Source organism: Zootoca vivipara, chromosome 7 (genome assembly GCF_963506605.1).
Source record: "Zootoca vivipara chromosome 7, rZooViv1.1, whole genome shotgun sequence".
NCBI classification, from domain to species: domain Eukaryota; kingdom Metazoa; phylum Chordata; class Lepidosauria; order Squamata; family Lacertidae; genus Zootoca; species Zootoca vivipara.
In genome coordinates, this window is record NC_083282.1 from 47,303,557 (window position 1) to 47,330,577 (window position 27,021).

The 27,021-nt window shown below is 43.3% G+C and overlaps 2 protein-coding genes across 4 annotated transcripts in view; one reads left to right on the forward strand and one right to left on the reverse strand.

Annotated features, from left to right (window-relative positions):
- SZT2 (SZT2 subunit of KICSTOR complex) overlaps positions 1–12,314 on the reverse strand; it is a 79,459-nt gene extending 67,145 nt beyond the window's left edge. For all 3 annotated transcript variants that reach the window (XM_060276975.1, XM_060276974.1, XM_060276973.1), the window contains exons 1-4: positions 12,198–12,314; positions 7,883–8,008; positions 7,526–7,699; positions 3,659–3,829 (exon numbers count right to left, since the gene is read on the reverse strand). In XM_060276975.1, the coding sequence (XP_060132958.1) occupies positions 3,659–3,829; positions 7,526–7,699; positions 7,883–8,008; positions 12,198–12,227 (501 nt within the window). In that variant the 5' untranslated portion in view covers positions 12,228–12,314. The remainder of the gene's footprint in view (positions 1–3,658; positions 3,830–7,525; positions 7,700–7,882; positions 8,009–12,197) is intronic.
- Positions 12,262–25,478, forward strand: MED8 (mediator complex subunit 8). Its single transcript, XM_035124148.2, has 7 exons — positions 12,262–12,365; positions 18,247–18,365; positions 20,637–20,781; positions 22,011–22,151; positions 23,775–23,856; positions 24,035–24,283; positions 25,014–25,478. The coding sequence occupies exons 1-7, from the start codon at positions 12,360–12,362 to the stop codon at positions 25,076–25,078; spliced, it is 807 nt and encodes a 268-aa protein (XP_034980039.1). The 5' UTR covers positions 12,262–12,359; the 3' UTR covers positions 25,079–25,478.
- The last annotated feature ends 1,543 nt before the right edge of the window (positions 25,479–27,021 follow it).

Consider the following 27,021-nt stretch of genomic DNA (forward strand, 5'->3'; position numbering starts at 1 on the left):
TAATGTGTCGCAGGACTGATATTGTAAGCTTCATTCATGCAACTGTCCCATTTGCCTATAAAATGTGGGGTGGAGAACTATTCTTTAGATGAAAGCGAGTGTGCTGTGTTCTGCAGCTATATGCAACTTTCTCCCAACCAGGGTGGATTTGATTTAAATCACGATTTAAATCACTAGTCAGCAAGACTTGATTTAAATCTTTTCTTTTCTTTTACAGAAAGACATTCTTGCTGGTATAATCTTAATATTTAAAACCAGGTGAATTTTTGGAATAATAAATTTTCAGAGTAGTTTTTACAGTTATAGCAAAAAATTTTGATTTGCTTATACTATTAGAAATACATAGATAATTATGAAATTACTGTAAGGTTTAATAAGTTAACTGTTTGTATTCGGACAACTTTTCTGCTGTACTTTATTGGAAAGAGAAAAATAATCATTTCCTTAATAACAATTTAAACAATTTATTTAACTAAAAAATAACATTATAGCATATGTATCTGTGTTTGTTAACTGATGTGGTTAAACAATTAAAAAAGAAGAAGACTTAGACTGAGTTTTAGCACACGTGAAAAACTTAAAAGAAATCCTTATTTCCTGATGAATAGCCTTTGGACTATAATGTAACTTAAACAGAAAACTATATTTAGAAAGACTTTTCCTCCAAAAGCATTTTATTTTAAAAATCCAATTATTTTTTTAAAAAATCTGATTAAAATTTTTTAAAGTCCAATTAAAATTTTAAAAATCTGATTTTTTTTTATTTTTTTAAACCATTGATTTTTATCCACTCTGCTCCCAACCTAGTGTACTTCTGGAACTAGAGTTGGGCTAGGAAAAAATGACACAAGGTGGTGGTGTGGTAAAGCAGAGGGAGGGAGGGGTTCACTCCATGCTCCTTTTCATTTAAATAGCAGCCTCCTCCCATCCTGTTTCAGAGGTGAATGGGGCATACACATGGATGGCTGACCTGTTGGAGCTAGTTTCCTATTTGTTTTCTGACAGAGAATGCTGGTTTGTTGCAGAATTGGTGCTCCCATGCATTTATGGGGTTGTCGAAAGAACAGTGGAGCACTAAGTCTGTAATGTGAGCGGTTCTTGTTCACTCTGTCCTGGCACAGAGGGAAAACACTAGGGGAAAGTCCTCCAGTCTAATGGCAGTCAGGAAGGTAAGGGGGGAGGAATTAAGTGTCTATTGGTCTTATCTTTTGGTTATTATTGTGGAGGATAAATTTTATACTGTGAACTATTTTGAACACAGCGGTGGAAAAACTGGCACATGTGTTTTGTATGTAAATAAATGAGGAAGCCAAATAAATTACCAGGCACCATGTGTTGCAAAATAAGGGGCCACTCCAAGAAACATCACCGAACGGGATGAAGAAGTAGCTCTATTACTAAAAAGAAAAGTCATTAATATTGGCTTGCTATTCTGGCATTCTGCATACACAGGACTATGCATATACTCACACAGCAGCTTTTGACACCTACACACCAAAAAAATTGCAGCACCCCAACATTTTATAGTGGTACCTCGGGTTAAGAACTTAATTTGTTCTGGAGGTCCATTCCTAACCTGAAACTGTTCTTAACCCGAGGTACCACTTTAATTAATGGGGCCTCCAGCTGCCGCCGCGCAATTTCTGTTCTCATCCTGAAGCAAAGTTCTTAACCCGAGGTACTATTTCTGGATTAGCAGAGTCTGTAACCTGAAGCATCTGTAACCTGAAGCGTCTGTAACCCAAGGTACCACTGCATTTGCTTTCACTGCCTGCCTTAGGCTCCTAAAATTAGCAACAGGCATACATACAACCCGATACATAAACAAATCAAGGAAACAACTGGAAGTAAATATATATTCTAAATAATCATACTCAGCTATCGTGGTAGCTGGAAGGCGAAGCAGGAACAGCAAACACACAAAACATCATTAATCATGAATATACAAGTAAGATAATTTCCAAGTAATGAATGTATGAATACTACCAATTACTAAATGCTGCAGACATGGACAAAAATACTGTTTACAATAACTTACAATTGCCACCCAGCTCTAATAAGAGCAGCCAGGAGTAGGAGAGGCAAAGTCCAATACAGTACTACACTCAGCACCTCACAATAATCAGAGTTAAGCATATTCAAGCTTTGTGATTCTGCACACGGAAATTCACAATTCAATTGTGTGCACAGAATTCAGCAACTTGAAAATCTCCATATTCATTTTAAAAGGCAAGTTCCCACCCCCAACCTTATAGCTGTGAAAAATAAGCTTGAAAATGTGCAGGCCATTCTGGGAGATCTCAGTATGTAAAGGAGAGGCTACAAAGGATTTCTAGTGGTTAGGGGACAACACTCCAATTACCTGAGTAACTCCTTATGCCCCTTATGACTGGCAGAAGCAGAACAGGTTGTAATCATAGCTGCCAAGTATCCCGTATCCGCCGGGAAAACCCCTTTTTTTCTTACCGTTTCCCGGCGGTCTCCCGTTTAGGTTAAAATCCCGGTATTGTCCCTTAAATCAGCTTCGGCCCGGCGGCCATTTTTCTGGTGCCGCTTTGCCCTTCTATGGGCACCAGAAAATGGCGGTGGCGGTGCCGGAAGTCGCTTCCGCGCATGACCGGAAGTTGCGTGACGCGACTTCCGGTTGCGGTTTGCCCTTCTATGGGCATCAGAAAATGGTGGCGCCAGAAGTCGCTTTTACGTGTTTCCGGTCATGCGCGGAAGCGACTTCCGGTGCTGGCGCCGCCATTTTCTGGTGCCCATAGAAGGGCGAAGCGCCACCGGAAGTTGTGTCACGCAACTTCCGGTCATGCGCGCGCTGCCGATCCCGGATCTTTACGTCCGGAACTTGGCAGGTATGGTTGTAATGGTTAGAGTGGTTAGAGTGTTGGACTAGGACCTGGGAGACCAGGGTTCAAATCCCCCCTCACGTCAATGAAGCTCACTGAGTGACCTTGATCCAGTCACTGTTTCTTAGTCAAACCTACTTCATTGGGTTGTTGTGAGAATAAAATGGAGAAGGGGGAAACCATGTGTGCCACCACCTTGAGCTCCCTTTGAGGAAAGGTGGGATAGAAAATGAGTTAAGAAATAAATTTAAAAGGCTATGCAAAATGAGACAAAACATGCGATCCTGTTCAATTTGCATAGTATATACAGGGTTCATAAAAGCATTGCCAATTTTGACTTTAAAAAAAAAAGTGCATGGTATAAGATAAGGAGTTAACCAATCTAACTCCAGTACCACTGTAATTCAATCACTGCTCAACATAGGTAAAGTTTATCAACAATGGGATTTTTGCCTGCTTGCTGCAGAAATGCACCTTTGTAGAAAGAGCAGCCTTTCCCATGCCGTAGGACATAATGTGACATTGAAAACAGATTTTGCGGTGGAATGGGCGTGGTATTAAATGAGAAGACACAGATCTAATCCTTAGCAAATCCATCTCATTTACATAACATGCTGACTTAATTACAAAAGGTTTGCTAACAATGGGACACCTCCTTAGAGCTCCTGACATTCATCCACCCTAGTGTGTTAATTTATGTCACAGGAGAGTCTGGTTCAAATGTTCAATTGTTTACATATGTAATGAAACCTCTCGTTATCAGCAGTCTCATGTTAACAGCCTGGCGAAACACAAGACATAATAACTACCTGGTGTGTCTGCAGACCAATGATGGAAGAATATACTTGGATGGTGATGTAGATCTCAGGTTGGTAGATAATGTCCGAGCCTGGGATTCGAAAGGGCTTTAACAACCCCACTAAACACCGGGACAGGGCATAGAACACTTCATCAAAAATGATCTCCCCTGTAGAATCATCCTGAAGAAGAAAAATGACATAGCATCAAGCTTCTACTGAAGTTGTGCCAGAGACAGGAGTCTCCAGCTAACTAACTACCGGCCAGTTGCTAATCTCCCTTTCCTGGGCAAGGTTCTGGAGCGAGTGGTCACAGACCAGTTCCAGGCACTTTTGGAAGAAACTAATTTTCTGGATCCATTCCAATCGGGGTTTAGGCTTGGTTTTGGCACAAAAACTGTTTTGGTTGCCCTGTATGATGTCTTCTTTCGAGAGAGAGACAAGGGAAACATGTCCCCATTAATTGTTCTCGACCTCTCAGTGGCTTTTGATACCATCAACCATGCTATCCTTCTGGAGCGACTCTCTGAACTAGGGGTGGGTGGAACCGCTTTGCAGTGGTTCCAGTCCTACTTGGATGGTCATTCCCAGAGGGTGTTACTTGGGGAATGTTTTTCATCTCCATGTAACCTTCAATGTGGGGTTCCACAGGGTTCAATCCTATCCCCCATGTTGATTAACGTCTACATGGAACTGCTAGGTGGGGTTATCCGGAGGTTTCGAGTACATTGCCACCAGTATGCTGGTGACACTCAGCTATATTTCTCCTTTACATCTGCAGGTGAGGCAGTGGAAGTGCTTGACCAGTGTCTTGTCTCGGTAATTGACTGGATGAGAGCCAACAAACTGAAGCTCAATCCAGATAAGACTGAGGCACTGTTAGTAGGTGACCGTGGTTCCCTAGACCAGATGGCTGGGAGGTCGCTTACTCTTGATGTGGTTACACTTGCTCTGAAGGAGCAGGTTCATAGCTTGGGGTACTCTTGGATCCTTTGCTGTCACTCAAGACTGAGGTGGCCTCAGTAGCCCGGAGTGCCTTCCACCAGCTTTGGCTGGTGGCCTAGCTGTGCCCCTATCTGGACAGGGATAGCCTACTACCGCTGTCTATGCACTGGTAACCTCAAGGTTAGATTACTGCAATGAATAATAATAATAATAATAATAATAATAATAATAATTTTTTATTTATACCCCGCCCATCTGGCTGGGTATCCTCATCCACTCTGGGCGGCTTACAACAGAATATTAAAATACAATAATCTATTAAACATTGAAAGCTCCCCTAAACAGGGCTGCCTTCAGATGTCTTCTAAAGGTCTGCCTCTATGTTGGGCTGCCTCTGAAGATGGTTCGGAAACTTCAGCTAGTGCAGGATTCAGCAGCCAGGTTGCTCACCGGAGCAAGACGGTTTGAGCATATCACACCGATCCTGGTCCAACTGCACTGGCTACCAATTAGTTTCTGGGCCCAATTGAAAGTGCTGGTTTTGACCTATAAAGCCTTAAACGGCTCAGGACCGCAATACCTCAAGGACCACCTCTTTTCATATGAATTCACCAGGACTCTGAGATCATCTACTGAGGCCTTCCTTTGTGTGCCGTGCCTTCTCCTCGAAAGGGTGGCAACACAAGAACGGCTCTTCTCTGCAGTGGCTCCCCATCTGTGGAATGCTCTCCCCAGGGAAGTTCGCCTGGTGCCTTTGTTATACACCTTTAGGAGCCAGGCAGAAACATTCCTTTTTAGCCAGGCCTTTGGTTGATCTGATTTACACCCTACACCACGGGTGTCAAACTCAAGGCCCGGGGGCCAAATCCGGCCCGCCAGACCTCATCATGTGGCCCGCCGAGCGCCCCAGCCAGCAGGACCCAGCAGCGGGACCTTGCTGCTGAAGCGCCGCGCCGACAAAGCGCCGACAAACAGCTGGGACCTGGGGGGGGGGGTAGAAAGGCGGCCGGAGCAGCGCTGTGTGGAGCGCCCCGAGCCATAGCAGGAGAAGGAAGAGGCAGCTTGCCGGGTCAGAGCCCAGCAGTGCCGCACGGAGAGTCCCGAGCCTCTGCGACGCAACAGTGCTCCGTGGCACTTTGAATCCTCCTCCTCCTGCCACGGCTCGGCGCCTGGAAACGGCTGCTGCTGCTGCTGCTGCTGCTGCTGAAGCACAGACAAAGCACTCAGCAGCGCCGCGTGGAGGAGGAGGATTCAAAGTGCTACAGAGCACTGCTGCGTCCCAGAGGCTCGGGACTCTCCGCACAGTGCTGCCGGGCACCGACCCGACAAACTGCCTCCTCCTCCTCTTGCCTCACCTCCTCCTCCTCCTGCTGAGGCTCAGCCTCATGAACGTGAGCTCAGCAGCGGCTCAGCCTCATGAACGTGCAACTCTGAGGCTTTATGCACATCTACTAAAACGGACACCCGCTGCCTCATGCTGCACGGGAAATGCTTTTTGCCCCTGGGTCCCTTCACGCTCTTTTCTGGCGCTGGATCAAGGCGGCGACCCCCCCTTCCCTTTCTTTCTTCCTCTCTCTCGTTCTTATTCTTTCTTTCCCTCTCCTTCCTTCCTTCTTTATCTCTGTCTTCTCTCCGTATTTCTTTTTCTTTCCTTCTTTATTCCCTTCCTTCTTTCCTACTCTTCTTTCTCTCCCCTCTTTCCTTCCTCTCTCCCTCCTGCTCCCTCTTTTCTTCCTTCCTTCCTTCCTTTCTTCCTTCCTTCCGTCCTTCCCATGTTTCTTCCTCTCCCTCATTCTTATTCTTTCTTTCCCTCTCTACTTCCTTCCTTCTTTCTCCCTTTCCGTCTTTTCTCCCTCTTTCTTTTTCTTTCCTTCTTTATTCCCTTCCTTATTTCCTACTTTTCTTTCTCTCCCCTCTTTCCTTCCTTCTTTCCTCTCTCCCTCTCACTCCCTCTTTTCTTCCTTCCTTCCTTCCTCCTTCCTTCCCCTCCCCTCCCCTCCCTCTCCCTCTCCTCAGAAACATAGGATGCTGCTTTATACTTCTGGCCCTTAAACCCTGGAACCAGGAGAGCAGCTCCAGTGAGTCAACCTCAGCCAGTCCCTTTGGTGAAGGGTGGTGGCTCACTGGTAGAACATCTGTCCTGCATGCAGAAGGACCCCAGCATCTCCAGGTACTAGTAGCTCTACAAAGGTCCTGCATGAAACCCTAGCGAGCCTCCACCACCCAGTGCAGTTACCAAAAATCATTTTTCAATAAATTGTACAATAATTGTACATTTGAATATCTACTTGCCATTATTCTGACTATGTTTCTGCTTTCAGAGCTAGTTATTACTTACATTATTACAAAAAACAGTAATAATTGAATGCAGTGACAATAATTTATGATAATAAAGAGTGGACACATAGTCCTACAGATACAACCGGCCCTTTGAGGGTGACCAAACTGCTAATGCGGCCCCCGATGAATTTGAGTTTGACACCCCTGCCCTACACCCTTTTAAAATGTGTTTTGGGGGGGGCGGCTATTGGGTTGTTGTTTTTATTTTTATTATGTATTTTGCGGTTTTATATCTTGATTTTATTCTGTGAATCACCCTGAAACCCCCAGGTATAGGGCAGTATATAAATTCAATAAATAATAACAGGAGCATTCCATATGTAATATTCTGGAGACACTTGTATACGTGAATATATGAAGTGCTCTCTCTACTGGGAATAAGTCAAGATACCCAGCAGACAAAGCTCCTGTATGCGGAGTTTTCTGTTTTCCATCAAGATAGGAAAATAGAGCCTGGGAGACTCTTCTCCAAGACAAAGATATGCTATCGCTGACAAGACAAGCTTTGATGAAGAAGCACTTCTAGGGCAAGGAAGAGGAAAAATGTTGACAGAAACACTCAGGGAACATAGGATGAGGAACTAGTACACTTACCACAATCCCTGTAGAAGGGCTCAAATCCAATTCAATCACAAAACGGTACTGGCGCGCAAGGAAAGTGACTTGTGTAGAAGGCACTAGGAGATATGGCCTGGGCTGAACAGGCTCGTCAGGTTGCCAGCTATTTGGAAGTATGCTGAGAATATCCAACTCATTATCTGAATGCACCTTCAAAAAAGAAAAGGGGGGGAATTGGAGGCAGGACACAACCAAAACAGGACACAACCAAAGGGTAAAGCTTGGCTATAGATGCATCTTCCTTCCTAGATGCTCATCAGACCAAAGCTTTCCTACTTTGACTGGCCTAAGAGGTGATCGTTCAGAAGTAAACTTCACATGCAGCTTCCTTACCAGTTCAGATTCAGGCACTGCCCAGATGACCTGATGCAAACGATTGAGAAACCAAGCCAGGCGCACGTTGCGTGAAATTCGATAATCCTTTTTCATCAAGAGAAAGACCTGCCCGGCCTCCTCTACCTGCAAGTAACAAAAAAGAACTGTAATCTCACATCTTGATTATTTCATAAGAAACTCATCTGTCGTCTCGAATTGTTCTTTGTCATTACACCACCAGAACAAGATGGTAAAGATTATATGACTCAACAATAGGCTTAAGATGCTGCATGAGCCCAAAGAGCAAGATGAACAAAAAAGATGAAATTGTATATATTTATTACTATTTTATCTATAAAAATATACACCACCCACTTATAAAATATCAAGGCAGTGTACAGCAGTACATACAAATACAGTGGTACCTCGACTAACGAATAACCCACGAATAACGGCCCAAGGCCAAATCGGACCCCCCCGCCGCCACCGCCACCACTAACCTGCCGCGTCGCCGCCACCCTCCTGCGCTCCCTCCCCTGAAAGGTAATGTGGGGTGCATGCCTTTAAAGTCTCTTTTAAAGGGTCTTTTTCCTAGGCTCCGGAACGAATTAATCCATTCTCAATGCATTCCTATGGGAAACATCGTTTCGACTTACGAATGTTTCTACTTACGAATGTGCATTCGGAACGGATTAAATTCATAAGTACAGGTTCCACTGTACAATAAAACATAAAATAGCACAAAGCAATACAAAATAATCATTACAATGACCGGCAAATCTTGGGGGCAGTAGTGTAGCGTGTGCAGCCACAGGGGCAGTTGCTCCGGATGCAAAATGGTTAGAACGGGCACAAAATTTCAACACCTGGTGCTGCCTCAATACAGCTACATGCTTCCATCACTGGGCTCCGTTGAAAACAGCTTCTCCATGCGAACCAGGAAGTGATGTCTCATTTTCTCATCTATGTGGCTGTGATCTCCTGGGTGACGCAGACACCCACTCTACCCCTCCATGTGGCTCTGGGCACTGACAATCCACGCTATGCCACGGCTTGGGGGTAGTGAAAATTAAACAGCTGAATGGGCCTGTTAGCACAAAAAGGTCTTCAAGAGATGTTCCAAAGTTACCAGTAAAGACTCCTGCCAAATCTCTGCAGAAGAGCATTATTACTATTACTATTAATAGCATTTGTACTCCTAATCTTCAGCCAAAAGGCTCCCAGAGTGACTTACATATAATCCATTAAAACAAGACTGTTCCTACCCGCAGGCTTACTAACTGGAAAAACCACAACACAGTAGGAAAAAGGGGCAGGGAGGGAAGAGGAACATAAGGTTCCTCGGAAATTAATGGAAAGGTTCTTCAGCCCTGCCCTGAATTATTGGGACACTCGCATGCACTACTTTAAGAGGCAGTGGCAGTTCTGCAACCAGACAAGGGACACTTTATGAGACCTCCTCATGAAAGGTGGGAATCACCCCAGATTGTGAGGAACAGGAGCAGCCTGGGGTCTATTTTGCTGCTTGACAAGGAGGTTGCGGGAGCCCCCATCCAGAACTGTCGAGTTCCCAAGAGACATGACATCCCAAAAGGCCCACCCACCCACCCCTGCCAACCCACTCTCCATAGAATGCCTGGCTTCTGGTTGAAGCCAGCTGGGTTTCTGAGTTTCTCAGACACAGGTTTCTGAGAAACAGCTGTTCTCTGAATGATCTCAGTGATCAGGCTGGAATATAAGGGCTCAGATGGTCCTTAAGTTGTCATGGGCTTTGTATTTCATCACAATAATATTGATGTTGGCCCATTTAGCACATGGGCAATCATTGCAGATGTTTCAGCAGAGGTGCCACATGGGGTCTGCCATCTAGTAGCTGCATTCTGCATTAGCTGAAACTTCTGGACCAAGCAGAAAGTCAGTCCTACACAAAGTGTATTGCAGTGCTGAGGTTGCCAATGCATGGACTACAAAAGCCAAGCTAACCTGATTCATATATGGCTGTATCTAGCATACAAATGAAGCCAGCAAAAGGAACTCCTAACCATAGAAGTCACTTGTGCCTCGTATATATAGAGAAGTACCCCCATGCTACATACTTGCACCTTCAGAACAGGCAATTAGCAATGCAACCTACCCACAGAGCTTCCATCTTTCCAGAATTCAAACTCAGTTTATTGGCCCTCATTCAGTCTACCACTGCCCTCAGGCACTGGTTCAGCCACTCCCAATTCAGATATTATGAAGAAACAGAGCAGTGTGCCATAAGTAAACAGTCATACCTTGGTTTTCGAATAGCCTAGTTCTTGAATGTTTTGGCTCCTGAATGACTGAAAACTGGAAGTGACTGTTCCAGTTTTTTAACGTTCTTTTGGAAGCGGAACGTCCGACAGGGCTTCCGCGGCAGGAGGTTCCTGCAGTCAATCAGAAGCCATGATTTGGAAGTCGAACGCTTTGGAAGTTGAACAGACTTCCGGAACGGATTCAGTTCGACTTCCAAGGTACAACTGTACTGTACCAAGGTACAATATGCTCCAAAACTCTTAATGGCCACTCCATGTATGTGTTAATTGGCAGTGGGACAAAATAGTGCCCTACAGAACCATGTAGCACAAGAACCGGGGAGCAATGGCCACTACTATTTGACAGGAACTGCCACTGTGCAATTTACAATGTGATCCTAGGAGGGTTTAGTTAGTAGTCCCACTGGCAGATTGCTAAAATTAAAGCTTACATTTTCAACAGAGAAAGAATATGACCTGACATTCTTTTATGGAAAATTCCAGTACCATGTGAGAATTCCACATGGACATATATGATAATATTTTCAAGATGTTGTAATTGTAATCAATTGCTTTATTATTTCTCATTTTCTCAACAGCTGATTAAGAGTGTGTTAAATCACTGGAATTAGTACTGAAGTCTGTGTGGTATGTTTAGTGTACAATGTTGTAAAAAAAATCTCTTTAATACTAAAAAAAAAGCTCTAACTACTTCAATTGAATTTACTCTTAAATTTGTGTGGGAAGTGTAACAAATGCATTGTCATCTAAGTATCTGGCATGTGGGCCCTTTAAGAGAAACAGCTATGACCCAGGTCTGGAGAGCTGACTCAGGTGTGGCCTGGCTGGAAAAGTTTGTTACTACTCTGTGCAGGCTCTCAGGCCTCTTCAAGAATAAAGTTTGCTATGCCATTAACTAACTTAAGTTTGTAATGCATTTCTACATAAACAGCAGAGGACAAAACACATAGAATTACAGCATGAGCGTTTTTTGGAACTAGAAAAGTTTCATATTTTTACAGCCAACAGAAGGTGATCCAATGAATATTGCCTACTTTATATTTCTTCCATTAATATCAATTTTCCTTGGAACACCTGATCACTGTTAGAGATAGGAAGAGCTAGAAATGGCCAGTTATTCTTATTCAAAAAGCCTGTTTTTCCCTTAATGGCAAATTAAGTCTGTTATCCTTAGACATACACTCTATTTACCTATTAGGCCTTAATTCTGAGCAAGCATCCATAAGGCTGCTTTGTAGATGAGGGGAGGAGTAGCAAGTCGACTGGAACATGCTACCACACGTGCACTAATAGTACCAAAAAGGGAAGTACCAGGGCTGCGTGTGGGTAGGTGATGCAGTAATAACAGTGGGCATGCGGAGTCCAGCACATTTCCCTACATCTAAACATTTCCTCTGCCAGAAGCATTTGGCACTGTTGTTCTCTAAAGGCACCTCTCCGTAGCAAAGGGACTCCCTGCTTGTGGCACCCTCAACTGCAAAACTGTTGGGCAAAGTAGGGATGAGCTTTTGACTGAATACAGGTGTTCTCATGAAATCTCTTTCAGGTTAGTTGCAATATACAGCCACACACTTATCCAACACTACTACACCATGTTTTTTTCTTTCTTTCTCCATGGGTTTGTTTTTAAACCCCAGGCTGTTTGACGGTTTTGCTTTTGTGACTGCAACGTATGTTGCGACTTGTTTAATTCACGGCATGTTTGTAAACTGCCCTGTGGACCGTTTGGTGAAGGACGGGCTGCAAGCGCAAAATAGATACATAAACACATACTGTAGTAAACAAGATCGAGGAGTGGCAATGAGCCGTTATAGGGCTGTGCCCCGTATCTCTACGCAATGCAATGCGCCCCCTTGCACCCACGCGCTCACTCCACCACCGACACACATACACTTGCATCCCCGCAAAGCCTCTCGCCCCCTTCGCAGCCCTGCCTAGGAAGCTCGAGCGTTCTCAAGCAAGCGCGTGCCGCTGCACACAGCCCGGCCCCACGCTCCCCAGCCCCGCGCACACAGGAAAGCGAGACGCTCTACCTCTGCTTCGGGTCTCTCCGAGGCCGCCATGGCCAGCACTTTCCAACTCTGTGACCTCCGACCTCGTGACGCACCAACCCGGAAGAGGAAGCAGCGCGCGCGTGAATAAGCCGCCGTCCGCGGGAGGCTTTCTTTATATCGTGGTCTCCGGTCTCCGTCACTATGCAGGTGAAATAAGCGGGCGGGGTTAGTGGGTCGGCGGCGTGGGGGCCTTTTGGGACCGCATCTTTCTTGGGAACTGGCTTGTCCTAGTCCAGTATTCCAGGGCGGGGCTGAGGAGCCTCTTCCTCCCATAGTTAACGAGGAACCTTGTTTTCTTCTTTCCCTGCACCCTTTCCCTTGACACCCCCCCCCAAATTTTGTAAGCCTACGGTCTTGTTGTTTTAATGGCTTGTTTTAATTGATTGCCTTTTTGGCCGAAGAGCGGGGGTACAAATGCTCTTTTCGCAGTGATAATAGTGAGGATTTTCTTCTGCAGAGATGCTGCATGCGTAACAAGCCCTTTTCAACCCAAGGGCCCGGTTCCCTTTTGCAAGCCTCCCGGGGGGGGGGTGCTAGTGGCGGGTGAGGAAATGGATGCCTTTTCTTAACTCTCTGCGTACTAGCAGCTGCGTGCTAGGCGGGCGAAAGTCAGAGTTTTTGCACACGCACCTCGAGTGTCCTCCATCCAGGCAAGCAAGAAGCATTATTGGGAGTTCATGGACTCGTTGCGGCCAGGAGGGCATGGGGGCAGGGCTGCTGAGGGGGTGTGGCCTAAGGGTAGGTTGGAAGGCTACACATTGTCGCGGTGCCCGAGGTCCCACTCCTCCTCTTGGGAAAGCAGCTGCAAAGGAGAATAGGCTTCTTGCATTTTTATGACTTAATAGGTGTGCAAGGTATTTCAATAAGTTGCATGCAACCCTTTCGTGAAGACGTTCTTGCCTTGAATAGCAAGAGCATACATGTATGGATAAATTCTTTACAGTAGAAGAGGTTGAGAAAAAATGAAATTCTCTTCTGTGCAAGCTTTTAAAAGTGTTGGAGCCTTGCTATATTTTACAACTGATTCGTCTTTAGCTAACAGACTATCTGCCAACTTAAGCTTCAGATAGCAACACTTTAACATGAAAGTTCCATTAAAATGTGCTAAGGATAGGGGTGCTAAGCTGGTGGAGTGGTATTCGCAGCTCCAATAGGACTCTTGGGTGGATATAGAGTGGCTTGTCAATGGCATTTTTAAAAGCTAATTATGTTTCAGCCCTAATGTAAAATATGTCGATGTATCTTTGCCTCCTGTAGGAGCTGAGATTTTCCTCATAATTAGCTGCATGCCCTAACTCATTAATTCATTTTAATATTATTCTATGTCTTTCATTTATATCCCAACTTTCCTGACATATAGTGTCCAACAGTGAAAATGAAAAGGGGGAATTCATAGGGTATGGGGAGAGAGACAGAGGAGAATATGAACTCAAAGGGAATGGAGATCTCTTAATCATGCTAAGGAGATAAATGCATGTTCCTTGTGTCCCAGAGCCTGCCTATTTATCAAAGTAGTAGTAATAGTAATTTTATTATTTATACCCCGCCCATCTGGCTGCGTTTCCCCAGCCACTCTAGGTGGCTTACAGCACATAAAAAATGGTAAAACATTACACATTAAAAATTTCCTGATACAAGGTTGCCTTCAGATGTCTTCAAAAAGTCAGATAGTTGTTTATTTCCTTGACATCTGATGCAGGAGATCTTGGGGTCCTCACTAGGCCCCGATGGTGGAGGTGGTTCTGTTAGATTGCGAACCACCTGAAGGAGTCTCCTGCTGTTTTCTGCAGATGCAATAGAGGCAGTAAAGAAGGTCCTCTTCACCGTTGCTGTCTCCACTTTGTAGGCTCAACGTTGAGCTCTAACCCGTGTCCAGTCCAATTCAGAATGAGTTTTCCGCCAAAACTAGAGTAACTATGGGGTGTTCTTTCTGTCCTCTGGCTCTATCCTTAAGGCTTAGCGCATCTTATAATTTGAAACCAGAATCGAAAGGCACAGGGGGGGAAACGGGCCGTATCCAACACTACAATTCTCCTGGCACAATATACTTTCACGAGCACAACAGAGCTTCCTTCCCCACTCCTGCCACTTCCACCCCCTGTACATCCTCAAAACCATCCGGAGCAGATTTTGAGGGTGTATGGGAGAGGAGAGATCAAGGTGACCAAGGCCGACTCAGTTCTGTGGCCAGGACTGAATTCATGTTGGAATGGATCTGCCCTCCAAGAATGCTTTCAGCTGCCCCACCATGGCCCTCTTCACCAGCTTCTCCTTAAAAAAGGAGGTACTGTGTTTGCAACTGGTCAATACTGGTTGTTCTAATCCAAAGGGCCCAGAGCTGGTTTCTCATTCAATGTGGCAGGGACCACCCCCATTAACCACACTCTGGACCCAACTAATTAGCCGCGTTCTGCTACATTTAATAATCATCTTCAATGTGAATAAAGACAAAAGAACGTCAGTGGGCTGCTCCAGGTAAAAATGTGCAGTTAAAAAATCATACACTTCATAAGGAACACCAAGGACTGTAAAGAGCTGTCCCCACTACAGAACAACAGTTTTAGTTCTATATATCCAAACAGATGTAATTGCATAGTTAATGTTCAGTTCACATTGGAAAAATTTCCTTCTCTGGATTAAAGATAATCATTAACTGTTAATGGTTTACAAAAAGGCACCGTTTCTATAATGCTAGCTCAGAAGACTTGTGATGGTTTATTTTACCCATCTGTCTTTTGTAATAATACTTCTGAGCTAGTAAAAAAATCTAGTTTCATCTACTGGATTTAATAAGCCATTCTTCTGAGCTGATATTCTAGAAAGGGTGTCTTTTTGTAAACCATAACAGTAAAATGATGATTACTTCATAGCTTGCTTTGGTTCCCTCAATCCTGAATACTTGCCATGTCAAAGGCAAATTTGGATACCACCCACAGCACCTGATCGACATCAATCTTATTATAGAGCTACCTTTGAGAGAGGACTCTCTGTTTTCATTTCTCTTTCTTTCTCTGTTTTCGTTTAGATTAGTTTCTTCTATCTTATTGTATTATGAGGAAGCTTTGATAAAATCTTATGGGAGGTTGTGGAAATCAATATAGAATCTCATGAGACCTCTCAGCTTCTCTCTCCATTATGGAAATTGCCTTTATTCCTACCCTTTCTTCTCTACAACTTTATAGTTCAAAAGATGGATCTTTTTTTCCTAGATGGAATGTGTCAGACTTCTGTGGGTCCTTCTATCCTATTCACCTTCCTAGTGATCCTTTCACATTCCATGCCTTTCTTACCACACAACTATGAATGTTAAGGTTATAATTCACTGTTGTTTGCACTGGCAGAGGAAGAGGAGTGCGGGGAGAGCGCATCGCCCCCGGCACTGCGATCCCGGTGGGGTGCCATCACGGCTGCCCCCCGCCCACGCATGCCCCACCCCCAGGACACATGCCAGCCCAGCCCCCGCCTGCTCTCTGCCCCCCGGTGCCAGAGCATGAAGCTCCGCCACTGGTTGTTTGACAAAATCATTTACACTTATAAAGTAAAATCACATGTTCCTGCTTACAATTAAGTGTCTGAAGGAAATGTGTACATTGCCAATTGTTGTTCAACATAAAGTGAAAGGTATTGGCCTAATTTCAAAGGGCATGTTTTGTGATATACTGTATTTACTCGAATCCAATGCTCACCTTTTCTAGCCAAATAACGTTGCAAAAATTAAGGTGTGCATTAGATTCGATGGCACATTTACATCCACCAGCAAATGCAGTATTTTTCGCTCCATAAGACGCCCCTGACCATAAGACACACCTAACTTTTAGAGAAGAAAAACAAGGAAAAAAATATTCTGAATCAAATGTTATACTAAACTATTTAATAAACTACCGGTATATCAGAATAATATTTCAACCATGTTAAGTGAACAGCAGTCAACATTGGCATTAAGAACCATCATCACTGTCATTAACAAATGAAGAGAGACTTTATCCCCTAGTAAGCACGGCAGGCAATATGAGCTTCCCACATTGAGTCCCTTAGATCTAAGGACTATATGGTTTGGCTCTACACAATTATTTTAATAAAGCCAAAAGAAGTGGGACTTTCTTCCTTTTTGTTCATTGCAGAGAGCTCTGGGGGCTTTCATATTAGGGAGGAATGAGGGAGAAATCTGATTCAATTCCCATTTAAAGTCACACCTACCTAGTTTACACCTTCATACACAACACAAGAACTAAACCACAGCCGCCCTTCAAATTTCACACTGCAAAGGAAGGCACTACTGTCCCAGCAAGACCAGTGGCGGAGGGAGGGTCTTGCATGGTGGCATGTCGCCTGTGGAGACGTGGGATGTCGGCCATGCGAGCGTTGTCCCAAGGGGGTGGCGCGCGTGCCCCCGCCCATCCCAATGGGGCAGCTGAGCACAGAGGCGGAGGGATTACACAGCTCCCGCTGTGCTTGCTTGACACCCGTGTAAGCGGCTCCTGTCCCGCTTTGCTGATTTAAAGTGAGCCGCGGAGGAGGGACAGACAGGAGCCATGGCTCCTGTAGGTCCCTCCTCCGCACAGCATTCACTCCATAAGACGCACAGACATTTCCCCTTGCTTTTTAGCAGGAAAAAAGCGTGTTTTATGGAGCGAAAAATACAGTCCTTTTTTTTTTGTTTCAAGGTTCTGAAAATTGAGATGTGTGTTACATTCAATGGTGCATTAGACTCGAATAAATACGGTATACTATGAACTTGGTTGTAAGAATTGTGACATCAGAAAACTTACTACACTACCAAGTACTTACTACACCATTGTCTTACAGAGGACAATTTGTTCCAACATAACTACATGCATTTACTGCTTCTGGGATGTTTGTTATCCAAAATTTCACTTATCTGAACACAAAGAATTATACCTAAACCTTTCTACATGAATGGCTGATTCAGATATGATGGGAGCATGTCAAAACTGTGGTTAAAACAAATATTCACTCCTTTGAATGGTTGGTTTTGCAAGGCAGAAAGCGTGTGCTACTGGAATGTGACCTGTATTTTAAAGAACCACAGTAGTGAACATAGTAATTATTAAAATTATTTTTAGTACAGTATAGAAAGATTATTGGCTCTGACAAAGCATTTGACAAATGCATGGCAAGAGTGAAGAGTGTTAAAAGAAAACTTGCTAGACTGAAGTTGAACTAGATAGCAATGATGATATTCTGATTCAGCTGAGTCCAGAGGTTTAGGACATGGTGCTTGGTGCATGACCTTCCTTGTATTTCACTTGTGTTTGCTCCTTCTTTTGGGGTGCCTCTGTTTTAACCCTATGGGCTTAAAGATATGTGCATGAACATAATAGACTTGCATGGGGCAAGGAGTTGATGAATTTCTGGATCTCTACCATGATGTTGTATTCACTCTTAAGGGAAGCGACTCTTAATATTGGCTACAGGTATTTCCCCAACACTTCCTCCTTTCAGGGTTCCCTTTGGGTGCTGTTCAAACACTGCCTTTGCATTGTTCCTTGCTGGTGGATGCAAACACTGGGTATCCCTCTTGCTACATCATACTTGGTGCAAGTATGTCAGTAGCATTCCCAATAAGCTTGTTTGCACTGATGAACTATCTTTGAAAGCTTATCTGGGTGGGGAGGTAATCTTGCACTGATTATTTTTTGCTGTAGTGTAACCTATATTGCTCTGGCATATGGTCATTAATAGCTGTATCAGATGGTTGAAAGGAGGACAGCTGCACAAATCAAAGTGTGTAGGCTAGGTCAGGTTCTGGCCATTCCTGATTTATAGGGTTGTTCCCCACCTTTCCTAGTGTAGGGTTGTGCCCTTGATTCAAATTAGAGGCCTTCAACATGCAAAAAATTACTGAGCTGGCATGGTGTGTCTCAAACACTGTTATGAAAACAAGGGAAGCTGAGTGATGGGATAGATAAAGGGTTTAAACTACATGATACTACATGAAAGCCAAAAGTGGCCATGTAAACTGAACACTCATTAATTGGAAAATTGATTATTACTCTATCCTTTCCAGAGAGAGGAGAAGCAGCTTGAACTATCTCTTGAGGCTCTCATTAGTCAAGTGGCTGACCTGAAGAATTCCTTAGTCGGTTTCATTTACAAGCTGGAAAATGAATATGACCGACTTACCTGGTAAGAGGCTGGGAAGAATATGTATGTATGTATGTATGTATGTGCGTTTTCCATTTAGTGATATATAATCATATCTACTTTACCTCTCTGCCTATCAACTTCCTTCCCTCCCACCTCATGGTTTTCAAAATTAACCTTTATATCATAGCATTTTATACATTTTTCAATTCTAATTACACTCATTACAAAATATCTCAAAATTTAAATAAATATAAAAAGGGGGGAAATTCTCATTACAAGTCTTCAGCCAACCCTACTAGTGATGTTAATTGCTTACAATGATCTTTCAAGTATTGTATAAATTTACTCCAGTCCTTTTGGAATACTTGATCATGCTGGTTTTGGATTTTTCCTGTCAGCTTCGCCAGTTCCGCAAAGTCCATCATTTTCATCTGCCACTCTTCTTTCATTGGTACTTCTTGTTGTTTCCATTTGGGGACTAAAAGAGTTCTTGTCCTATACATTTTAGCAAGTTCTAATGGTGTTAAATACCATCTATACATTGTTTTCATAACATTTTCTTTAAGTACACTGCATGCAGTAAAGTTAACACCTTCCTTCCACAACCTTTCCCAAGATTCTAACTGAATATTATATCCAAAATCTTTAGCCCATTGTATAATCACCTCTTTAACCTCTTCATCTTTAGTATGCCATTCCAATAATAGTTTATACATTTTTGATAATATTTTCCTCTTACCATCCAGTAAGTCTATCTCCAGCCTAGATCTTACTGTATTGAATCCGTTTTTCTTTTTATCCTCCTTAAACACATCATTAGATAGATAGATTCTTTATTGTGGCTAAAAGCCCACACAAGCGAAATACATCAAACACAAAAGGCAAAAAAACTGCATTTCAGAAACACAACAAGACAAACAAAGACAGCATCTCTATAAAAGTTACACCACAGCCTTTTAGGATGAACGCAGTCGAATGTCTATATATATGTAAAATTACCGAGAAATAATAGGATAAAATAATATATTAAAAGGTTTCAATAATCATGCAGCATTCCGGTTCGTCTCTTGGAGGAGAGAACTGAGGTTAAGAACCTTGCCACCTGCAGAGTTCTGTTCGAGTCATTGTCTTGCAAAACGAGTGCAAGATGAGACTGATGGTTTATCTTCAATTTCCTGAATTATTGAATTCAGTATATTTGCGCGGGCCGCACTGTACAAGGGGCAGTTGAACATTATATGCTGGAGAGATTCTATCGATCTATTGTCGCAACCACATAAAGCAGAGACATGACCTTTGGAAAATCTGTGACTCAAAACACAGGGAAAAACATTAAATCTTGCTTTGATGAACGCAAACCTATGCGATGCAACAGAGAGAGAGGAAAGATATGCTGGAACCTGATAAATTGGGGTAATACCAATATTCAGCGGTGAACAACCCCTCCACCTGTCATAAGATTGTACTGTAAATCAACATCATCCAGCCTTTGTTTAATGGCTGAGGGAAGGTCTAAGTTTAGGGAGTCTGACGGGGGGAATTCCATAAAACAGGAGTTTAGCATGGATTTTACTCGCCCATGGGCTGGCAAATTCGTCTCGCCATAGGCATTGTACAAGATAGTGGCTGGATAATCTATGCCAGAGAGTCAGCCAGTAATTAAAGACACGCCTCCATAAGAGAGATTCTAATGAAGGGATCTTCAGTTCTAAGCGTATGGATGTATTACTTACACATGACGGTAGCTACTTGCCTTTCTTGTTATGGCATCATGACTACAATACAGCCAGTATGACATAGTGGTAAGAGTGTTGGACTAAGACCTGGGTAACTGGGGTTTTAGTCCCAAATCAGCTATGAAGCTCACTGGCTTTTTTCTGGCCCACGTAGGACCAGTCTGGATAGTTGGCCTTGGTGAAGATTTGACATTTTTTATTCTGGGCTCCCACTGAAATGAGGCTGCATTTTAAGTTGTATTTTAATCCTGTTTCTAAGTTGTATTTTAATCAATTGTTTTTATACCTGATGTTAGCCGCCCTGAGCCCAGTCTTGGCCGGGGAGGGTGAGGTATAAATAAATTTTGTTGTTGTTGTTCTTGTTGTTGTTAAACTACCTCGCAGATTTATTGTGAAGACAAAATGGGGTGGGGGGTGGGAACCATGCATGCCACTTCGACCTGCTTGGAAAAAAGGCAGGATATAAATGTAATAAAATAATTCAACAGTGCAGATTTGAACTTCCCACAGCCAGAGGTAGGGATGCGCTTTGTGTGTGCCTCATGTCCTTTTCATCTTCCCATCTCTGCCTCAGGCCCTCAGTGTTAGACAGCTTCGCTCTGCTCTCAGGTCAGCTGAATACCCTGAATAAAGTGCTAAAACATGAGAAGACTCCACTGCTGCGCAATCAGGTCATAATTCCACTAGTGCTGTCTCCAGATCGTGATGAGGAGATCATGGTAAGGATTTGGCTGATTATTACAATATTTTATAGCTACAAGTCATTTCTTGACTCCAGTGCAGGTGAAAAAATTGAGTGACAGATTGGTTAAATGAGAATAGTACCAACTTAAATACTTAAATATTAAAAATGGCAGAGCACGTAATGAATTGGACTAGATTGCTCACGTTCCAGTTTTTTATTTGGGGAAGGCTAAAGTCGTACACTTCATTACACCACTTACTTTGCTGCATATGTTGACTAAGCCAGAAACCAATGAGAAAAGAGGATCTTTAGGAAAGCAAGGGTGTAACAAATTGAGCCTCAGTTCATTCATGCTCTATTCTATGTTGGCCTCTATCTCGTCCCTTTGCTGACTCCTGTCACAGCCTCATATCTTGACAACCTTGCTACTGGAAGAATCTTTTAGTTAGGACTTTGTGTATACCATACACCAAACACGAGGGTGTCATGCCTCTGCAGCCTAGAAAGGAAGTATGTCACATCCTAGCTTATGGGGCAACTAAATTGCCACAATGGGACATTCGCTCTTCTCCTCACCCATGCTGCCCCCAGAACCAGTGGGGGTGGGAGGAGAAAGGGAGAACCTTCTGTTGCGCAAGGAGAAATCCTTGTGCTGACAGAATATTCTCCTTAGCTCTACACTGAATACAACCCCTGGATTCCAGAGGCTTGAGTTTGACATTCCTAGGTCATGTCTTAAACAATGTTGCTCAAACAATTCTCCACAAACTAGTATTATGCAGTGCATGTATTCAGATAAACGTGAAAGTTTGAAGTTTCTCACAGAATACACATTCATTTTATTTATACCCTGCTTTTCAGAAAATATTTCCACCAAAGCAGCTTACAGTTCAAATCCACAGAGAGATAAAATATAAAGGGTATACATGGCAGTCTGTTCTGGCTCCTGTTGGCTAGTGATACAGTCCCAATTTCAGACTCTTCCTTCATAGATAGTCAGAAGGAGCTACAAAGGTACTCAGCTGCTAGCTGATGGTAAAGATGCCAACACAGAAAAGTAACTGCTTCTGCTTATCTTCATTGCTTAAACTTTTCATGCATTGGAAATTGAATTGCTAGAATCCTGCTGGTGGGTATCCTGGGCCTAAATTCCCAGTAACAACTGGGTCTCTGTAGCCTACATCAGGTCTGTAGGGCCAACTTCGTATTCTATAGCTTTGCTGCAAAGTATGACTTTGATGACTGATGGTCTGGATGTTCCAGCGGCAGACAGAAGGCCGAGTGCCAGTGTTCAGCCATGAGGTCGTGCCTGATCACCTGAGAACCAAGCCTGATCCTGAAGTAGAGGAGCAAGAGAAGCAGCTGAGCACAGACGCTGCTCGCATTGGTACCGATGCGGCACTGGTAAGGGTTTCAGCTACTTAAGTATACTCAACTCCTAGGTTTTTGTTGTTAAATATCTCTTGCTGAATATTTATATGTAGGAATCCTGTGGTCTTTTGCATCTCTCTCTACCACCATGTTCTCTCATTTAATATTCTGCATCAAAGTTCACTTACTGGAACCCCCTACAGTGCAGGACTCACAGCTTAAAGAAGCCCTGACAGATGGCAATCCAACCTCTGTTATAATGAAGGAGAGACCACCACTTTCTGAGGTAGTCTTTTCCACTGCTTAACAGCTCTATCAGAAAGTTCTTCCTAATTTTTTGTCCGAATCTCCTTTCTTGTAACTTGAATCTATTGGCTTAGGTTCTACTCTCTGAAGCAGCAGGAAACAAGTTTGTTCCATCTTCCATGTGACAGCCTTTATATATTTAAAGATAGCTATCACACCACTTCTCAGTTTGCTCTTTCTCATGCTAAACATACCCAACTCCCTCCTGTTCCTCATAAGGCTCACCCTCCTCTAAACATGCTCCAGCTTGTCAATATACTTCTTAAACTATGGTGCCCAGAACTGGACACAGTATTTCAGGTGGGGTCCATAGCTGCCAAGTTTTCCCTTTTCTCGCGAGGAAGCCTATTCAGCATAAGGGAAAATCCCTTAAAAAAGGGATAACTTGGCAGCTATGGTGGGGTCTCAGCAGGGCAGAACAGAGTGATATTATTATGTCCCTTGATCTGGACACTATACTTTTGTTGGTGCAGCCTAGAATTGCATTGGTTGGGGTTTGGTTTGTTTTGTTTTGTTTTTGTTTGTTTTGTTACTACATCAAACTGTTAATTCATGTTAAGCTTGTAGTCTACTAAGACCCCTAGATCCTTTTCACTTGTGCTGCTGTCAAGTCCGCTGTCCCCCATCCTATATTTGTGTGTCTGATTATTCCTGCCTAAGTGCAGAACCGTACATTTGTCCCTATTGAAATTCATTTTGTTAGTTTTCTATTGTAAATGGCCCTGTGATCCTCGGAGGAAAGATGGTATAGGAATAGCAGCAGCAGCAGTAATAGTAGCAGTTGTTTGGGCTCAGTTCTCCAATCCGTTAAGGTCTTCTTAAATCCTTATTCTGTCGTCTGAAGTATTACGCTACCCTTCCCAGTTTGATGTCTTCTGCAAATTTGATTAGCAGACCCTCAATTCCTTCATCCAAGTCATTTATAAAGATGTTGACAACACTGGGCTCAGGACAGGATCATGCAGCACCTCACTGCTCAGACATCCCCTCCCCCCAGGAAAATGAAGAACCATTAGTGAGCACTCTTTCGGTTTGGTCAATCAACCAGCTACAAATCCACCTAGCAATAACATCATCTAGCCCACATTTTACCAGCTTCTCCACCAGAATATAACGGGAGGTTTTGTTGAAAGTCAAAATTCTGCGGATTTTATCTATATTTTTAATCATTTTATTAAGTCCACCTTTAAAAGTTGATTTTATCTATATTTTTAATAAATCTTTTATACCACTTTATGTAAAATACTCAAGTAGTTTTTTTTAATTGAGCAGTCTATTAAAGATTGTAATTTTTTTAAAGACAACACAAATTCCTTGATATGTTTTACTGTGCAAATCTTATCATTGCAGAAACAGATCCAAAGCTTAAACAAAATGTGCTCAAACTTATTGGAGAAAATCAACAAAGAAGACCGAGAGTCTGAGAGTGGAGGTATGGCACTGGAGAAGCAGGAGGGACAGTAGAGGTGTTAGAGGGGGTACACAGTCCAGTAGTCCTAGAAACAGAAATAGTAGAATAACAGCATTAAGACTGTGGTCAGGAAAATGACTGAACACCTCAGGTAACTTGATGGCTTCATGTGCCCTATAAATTTTCCTTAATTGTGCAGGTTTACGGCAGAACAAGCAGACATTCAACCCTGCTGATACCAATGCACTTGTTGCAGCTGTGGCCTTTGGAAAGGGTCTGTCAAACAGACGCCCACCCGGTGTATCAGGGCCTGTACAGTCCGGTCAGCCAGGTGCCAACCCCATCATAGCAGGTGCTTCTGCTATGCAGCAGGTACAAATGTCTGGAGCATCAAGCCAGCCACAGTCCATGCTTGGAGGAGTGCAGATGGCACAAGCAGGACAGCCAGGTGAAAAAAAAGCATTCAGTCATATTGGAGAGTCTCGAATGCAAAAGGAGAGGAAGTGGAATGTGTGGGTGCGGGGGGTGGGGAGGTATGGTGAGACAAGAGGAATTGGTGTCTGGGGGAATTTAAATGCATATATTTGAATAAACATATAGGCTACAAAGAAGTGCAGCCATTTGGGAGGCCTGGACAAGATAGGTATTACACACACTGGGGGGGGGGGCATGTGTAATAACCTGTATACATATGATTATTTTCAAAGAATCTGAGCATGCTGTTGCAGAGGAAATTTGCATTGTGTAAGGCTACCATTGGTTACTATACCAGTTCCTACTGCATTCCAGTTGCTAGGGAACAGCATCAGGAGACGACTGTTTAGCTTATTTTCCCCTTTGGGCTTCACAAAAAGTAGATGTTTGACCACTTTGGGAAACAGGATACTGGACTAGATCAGCCTTTGGTCTAATCCAGCAGGGCTCTTCTTATGTTTTTATTGATCAAACAAGTCTGATAGATTTACACATGGTGAATATGGGGAGGGAATGCAGAAGTGGAAGAAATTAAAACAGTGAGAGAGGCTATACCTCACCTAGAAAGTGTGTGCAAAGAAGATTCTGACATGAACCCCAGGGAAGAAGTGGGGAGAATGTTCCCACTTACATGTTCATTGCTCCTAAAATGTAGACTGTTCTCCTTAACACATTGCTAAGCCCAGCTGCTTTCCTCTCTCCAGGTAAAATGCCCAGCGGCATAAAAACCAATATCAAATCAGCTTCAATGCATCCCTATCAAAGGTGAGTAGGAAATATTCTGGCTTGTTGCTGCTTCTGGACATCCTTTCAGACTTCAGCTCACTCTCAACAGCAAGATTACTGACTATAAGTTCTGTCTCCTGAGATAATTTACCTTCTCATTGAGATCATTTATTTACACGGCTGTGGTTTATCCCTTGGGACTCAGAAGTGTTCAGTGTGTTCATACAAAATGGCATAAGCATTCCTTTGGGAAGAACACATCTGCCGATGAGCCAGGCCTGGATGAGGAGCAGATCTTGACTCTTTTCTACGTGTGTAAATATGAAGTCTGATTGTCTTGGAGTGCGTTTCTTTTGCGATTAGAATTGAATGGTGGTGGTGGAGGAGTAGACATGCAAGATGTACATTTGATGGTTTTTTTGTTTAATAAAGATCAGATGTTCTGCTTTGTGTATTCATTTACATATTTATTTAAACTATTACCCCTTGCTCTTAAGCTGAAAGTGCTCCTAGACCAGTTTACAGATCTTTTTTTAAAATCCGAAGACATGACACAAAAGGGAAAAGGTATGTAAGGAGAAAGCAAACTCAGGAATCTTATTTTTTTTAAGCTACAGTTATAATGGCCAGCTGGGATGGAAATAATTGAGAGAATTGCTACTGCTAGGTGGCAGACTAGGTGGCAGAAGAACCAAAGAGAGCTGGTTTTTCAGTAGAGCAGACTAAATAGCTTTGCTTCCCTCCTCTCTGCTGCAACCAGATGGAATGGATGGGAATCCTGCATTTTTTCCAAGGTCTGGTCATGGAAAACAATGTGAATTTGTCTTTGTATCTTTCGTAGATTGTCTAAGTCCAGTAACACTGAATCAAGCGATTATCTAGTTTGATGTCTGTGGTTGTATTGATCCTTGGCCATTGATAAGATAAAGCCAAATATTCAGTGTCTTCCACAGGGAGGATGCAAGAAACTTTAACATTAGAAATAACTGTAATGCAAAGAGCAACCTAGCTGACTCAAAGGAAGGAACTGTACTGTTCTTCCCTGCAAGGGAAGTTTAAAATATTCCAGGTGCATCTAATTTGATGTGTGGAAAAATGCTTCTTTGGCCTTCATGAATTCTTTGCAGTACATTGGTACAGTGCAGTCTGCCCAGTGGTTTACTTCCATCCAGTTCCCACCAATGTACCTTGGTCCTTGCTTGCTGACTTCAGCAGAGTTTTCTACATCTGTAGTCTCCGAAGCTACGAACATGAGTCTGAACAAACTGTGGGAGGCAGTGGAAGACAGGAGTGCCTGGTGTGCTCTGGTCCATGGGGTCACGAAGAGTCGGACATGACTAAACAACAACAAGAGTCTCCCAAGAGGCTTGGTACTTTCATAGAAGAAACACCCCAATGATCTATTCTACCACTCATCTGAAAGACTTAAAGCTGGTGCAAAAAGATGCACACTGCTTGAGAGATGATACCATCCATGTAGAGCAGGGGTGTGCAACTTTTGTCAGCCCTCATTTGCTTTTAGGCAATTGGCAAAACAAAGTGTGAATTTTGCCTTTGTACAATAGGCTAGTTTCTACATGCCTGCATACACCCACACCCACATCCTTCCTCTCTTCAGACAAGCAAGAAACCATCAGAATTCAAGGACACATTGTAGCCATGCAACAATATTCCAGGAAGGTGCTAAACAGGTCCATTGAGGGAGGGGCTAGGGCCGAGGAGCAGGTGTAGCCTGCGAAGAGTCTCCTTAGGACCAGACGCAGGGGCATGGAAGGCCACATTTGGTCACTGGCCTGAGGCTACCCATCCCTACAGTAGAGTATTTTGCAACAAAAAAATTGGGGGGGGGTGAATAATGTTTTCATTTATTTTGAAAAAAAACCCCAATTGTTACAACACTAAACAACATATAACTTGCCTTGATAAAATTGCAGGCTTGTCATACTATGTAATTAAGTGTCATTTGATTACCCTAAAAGATAATGC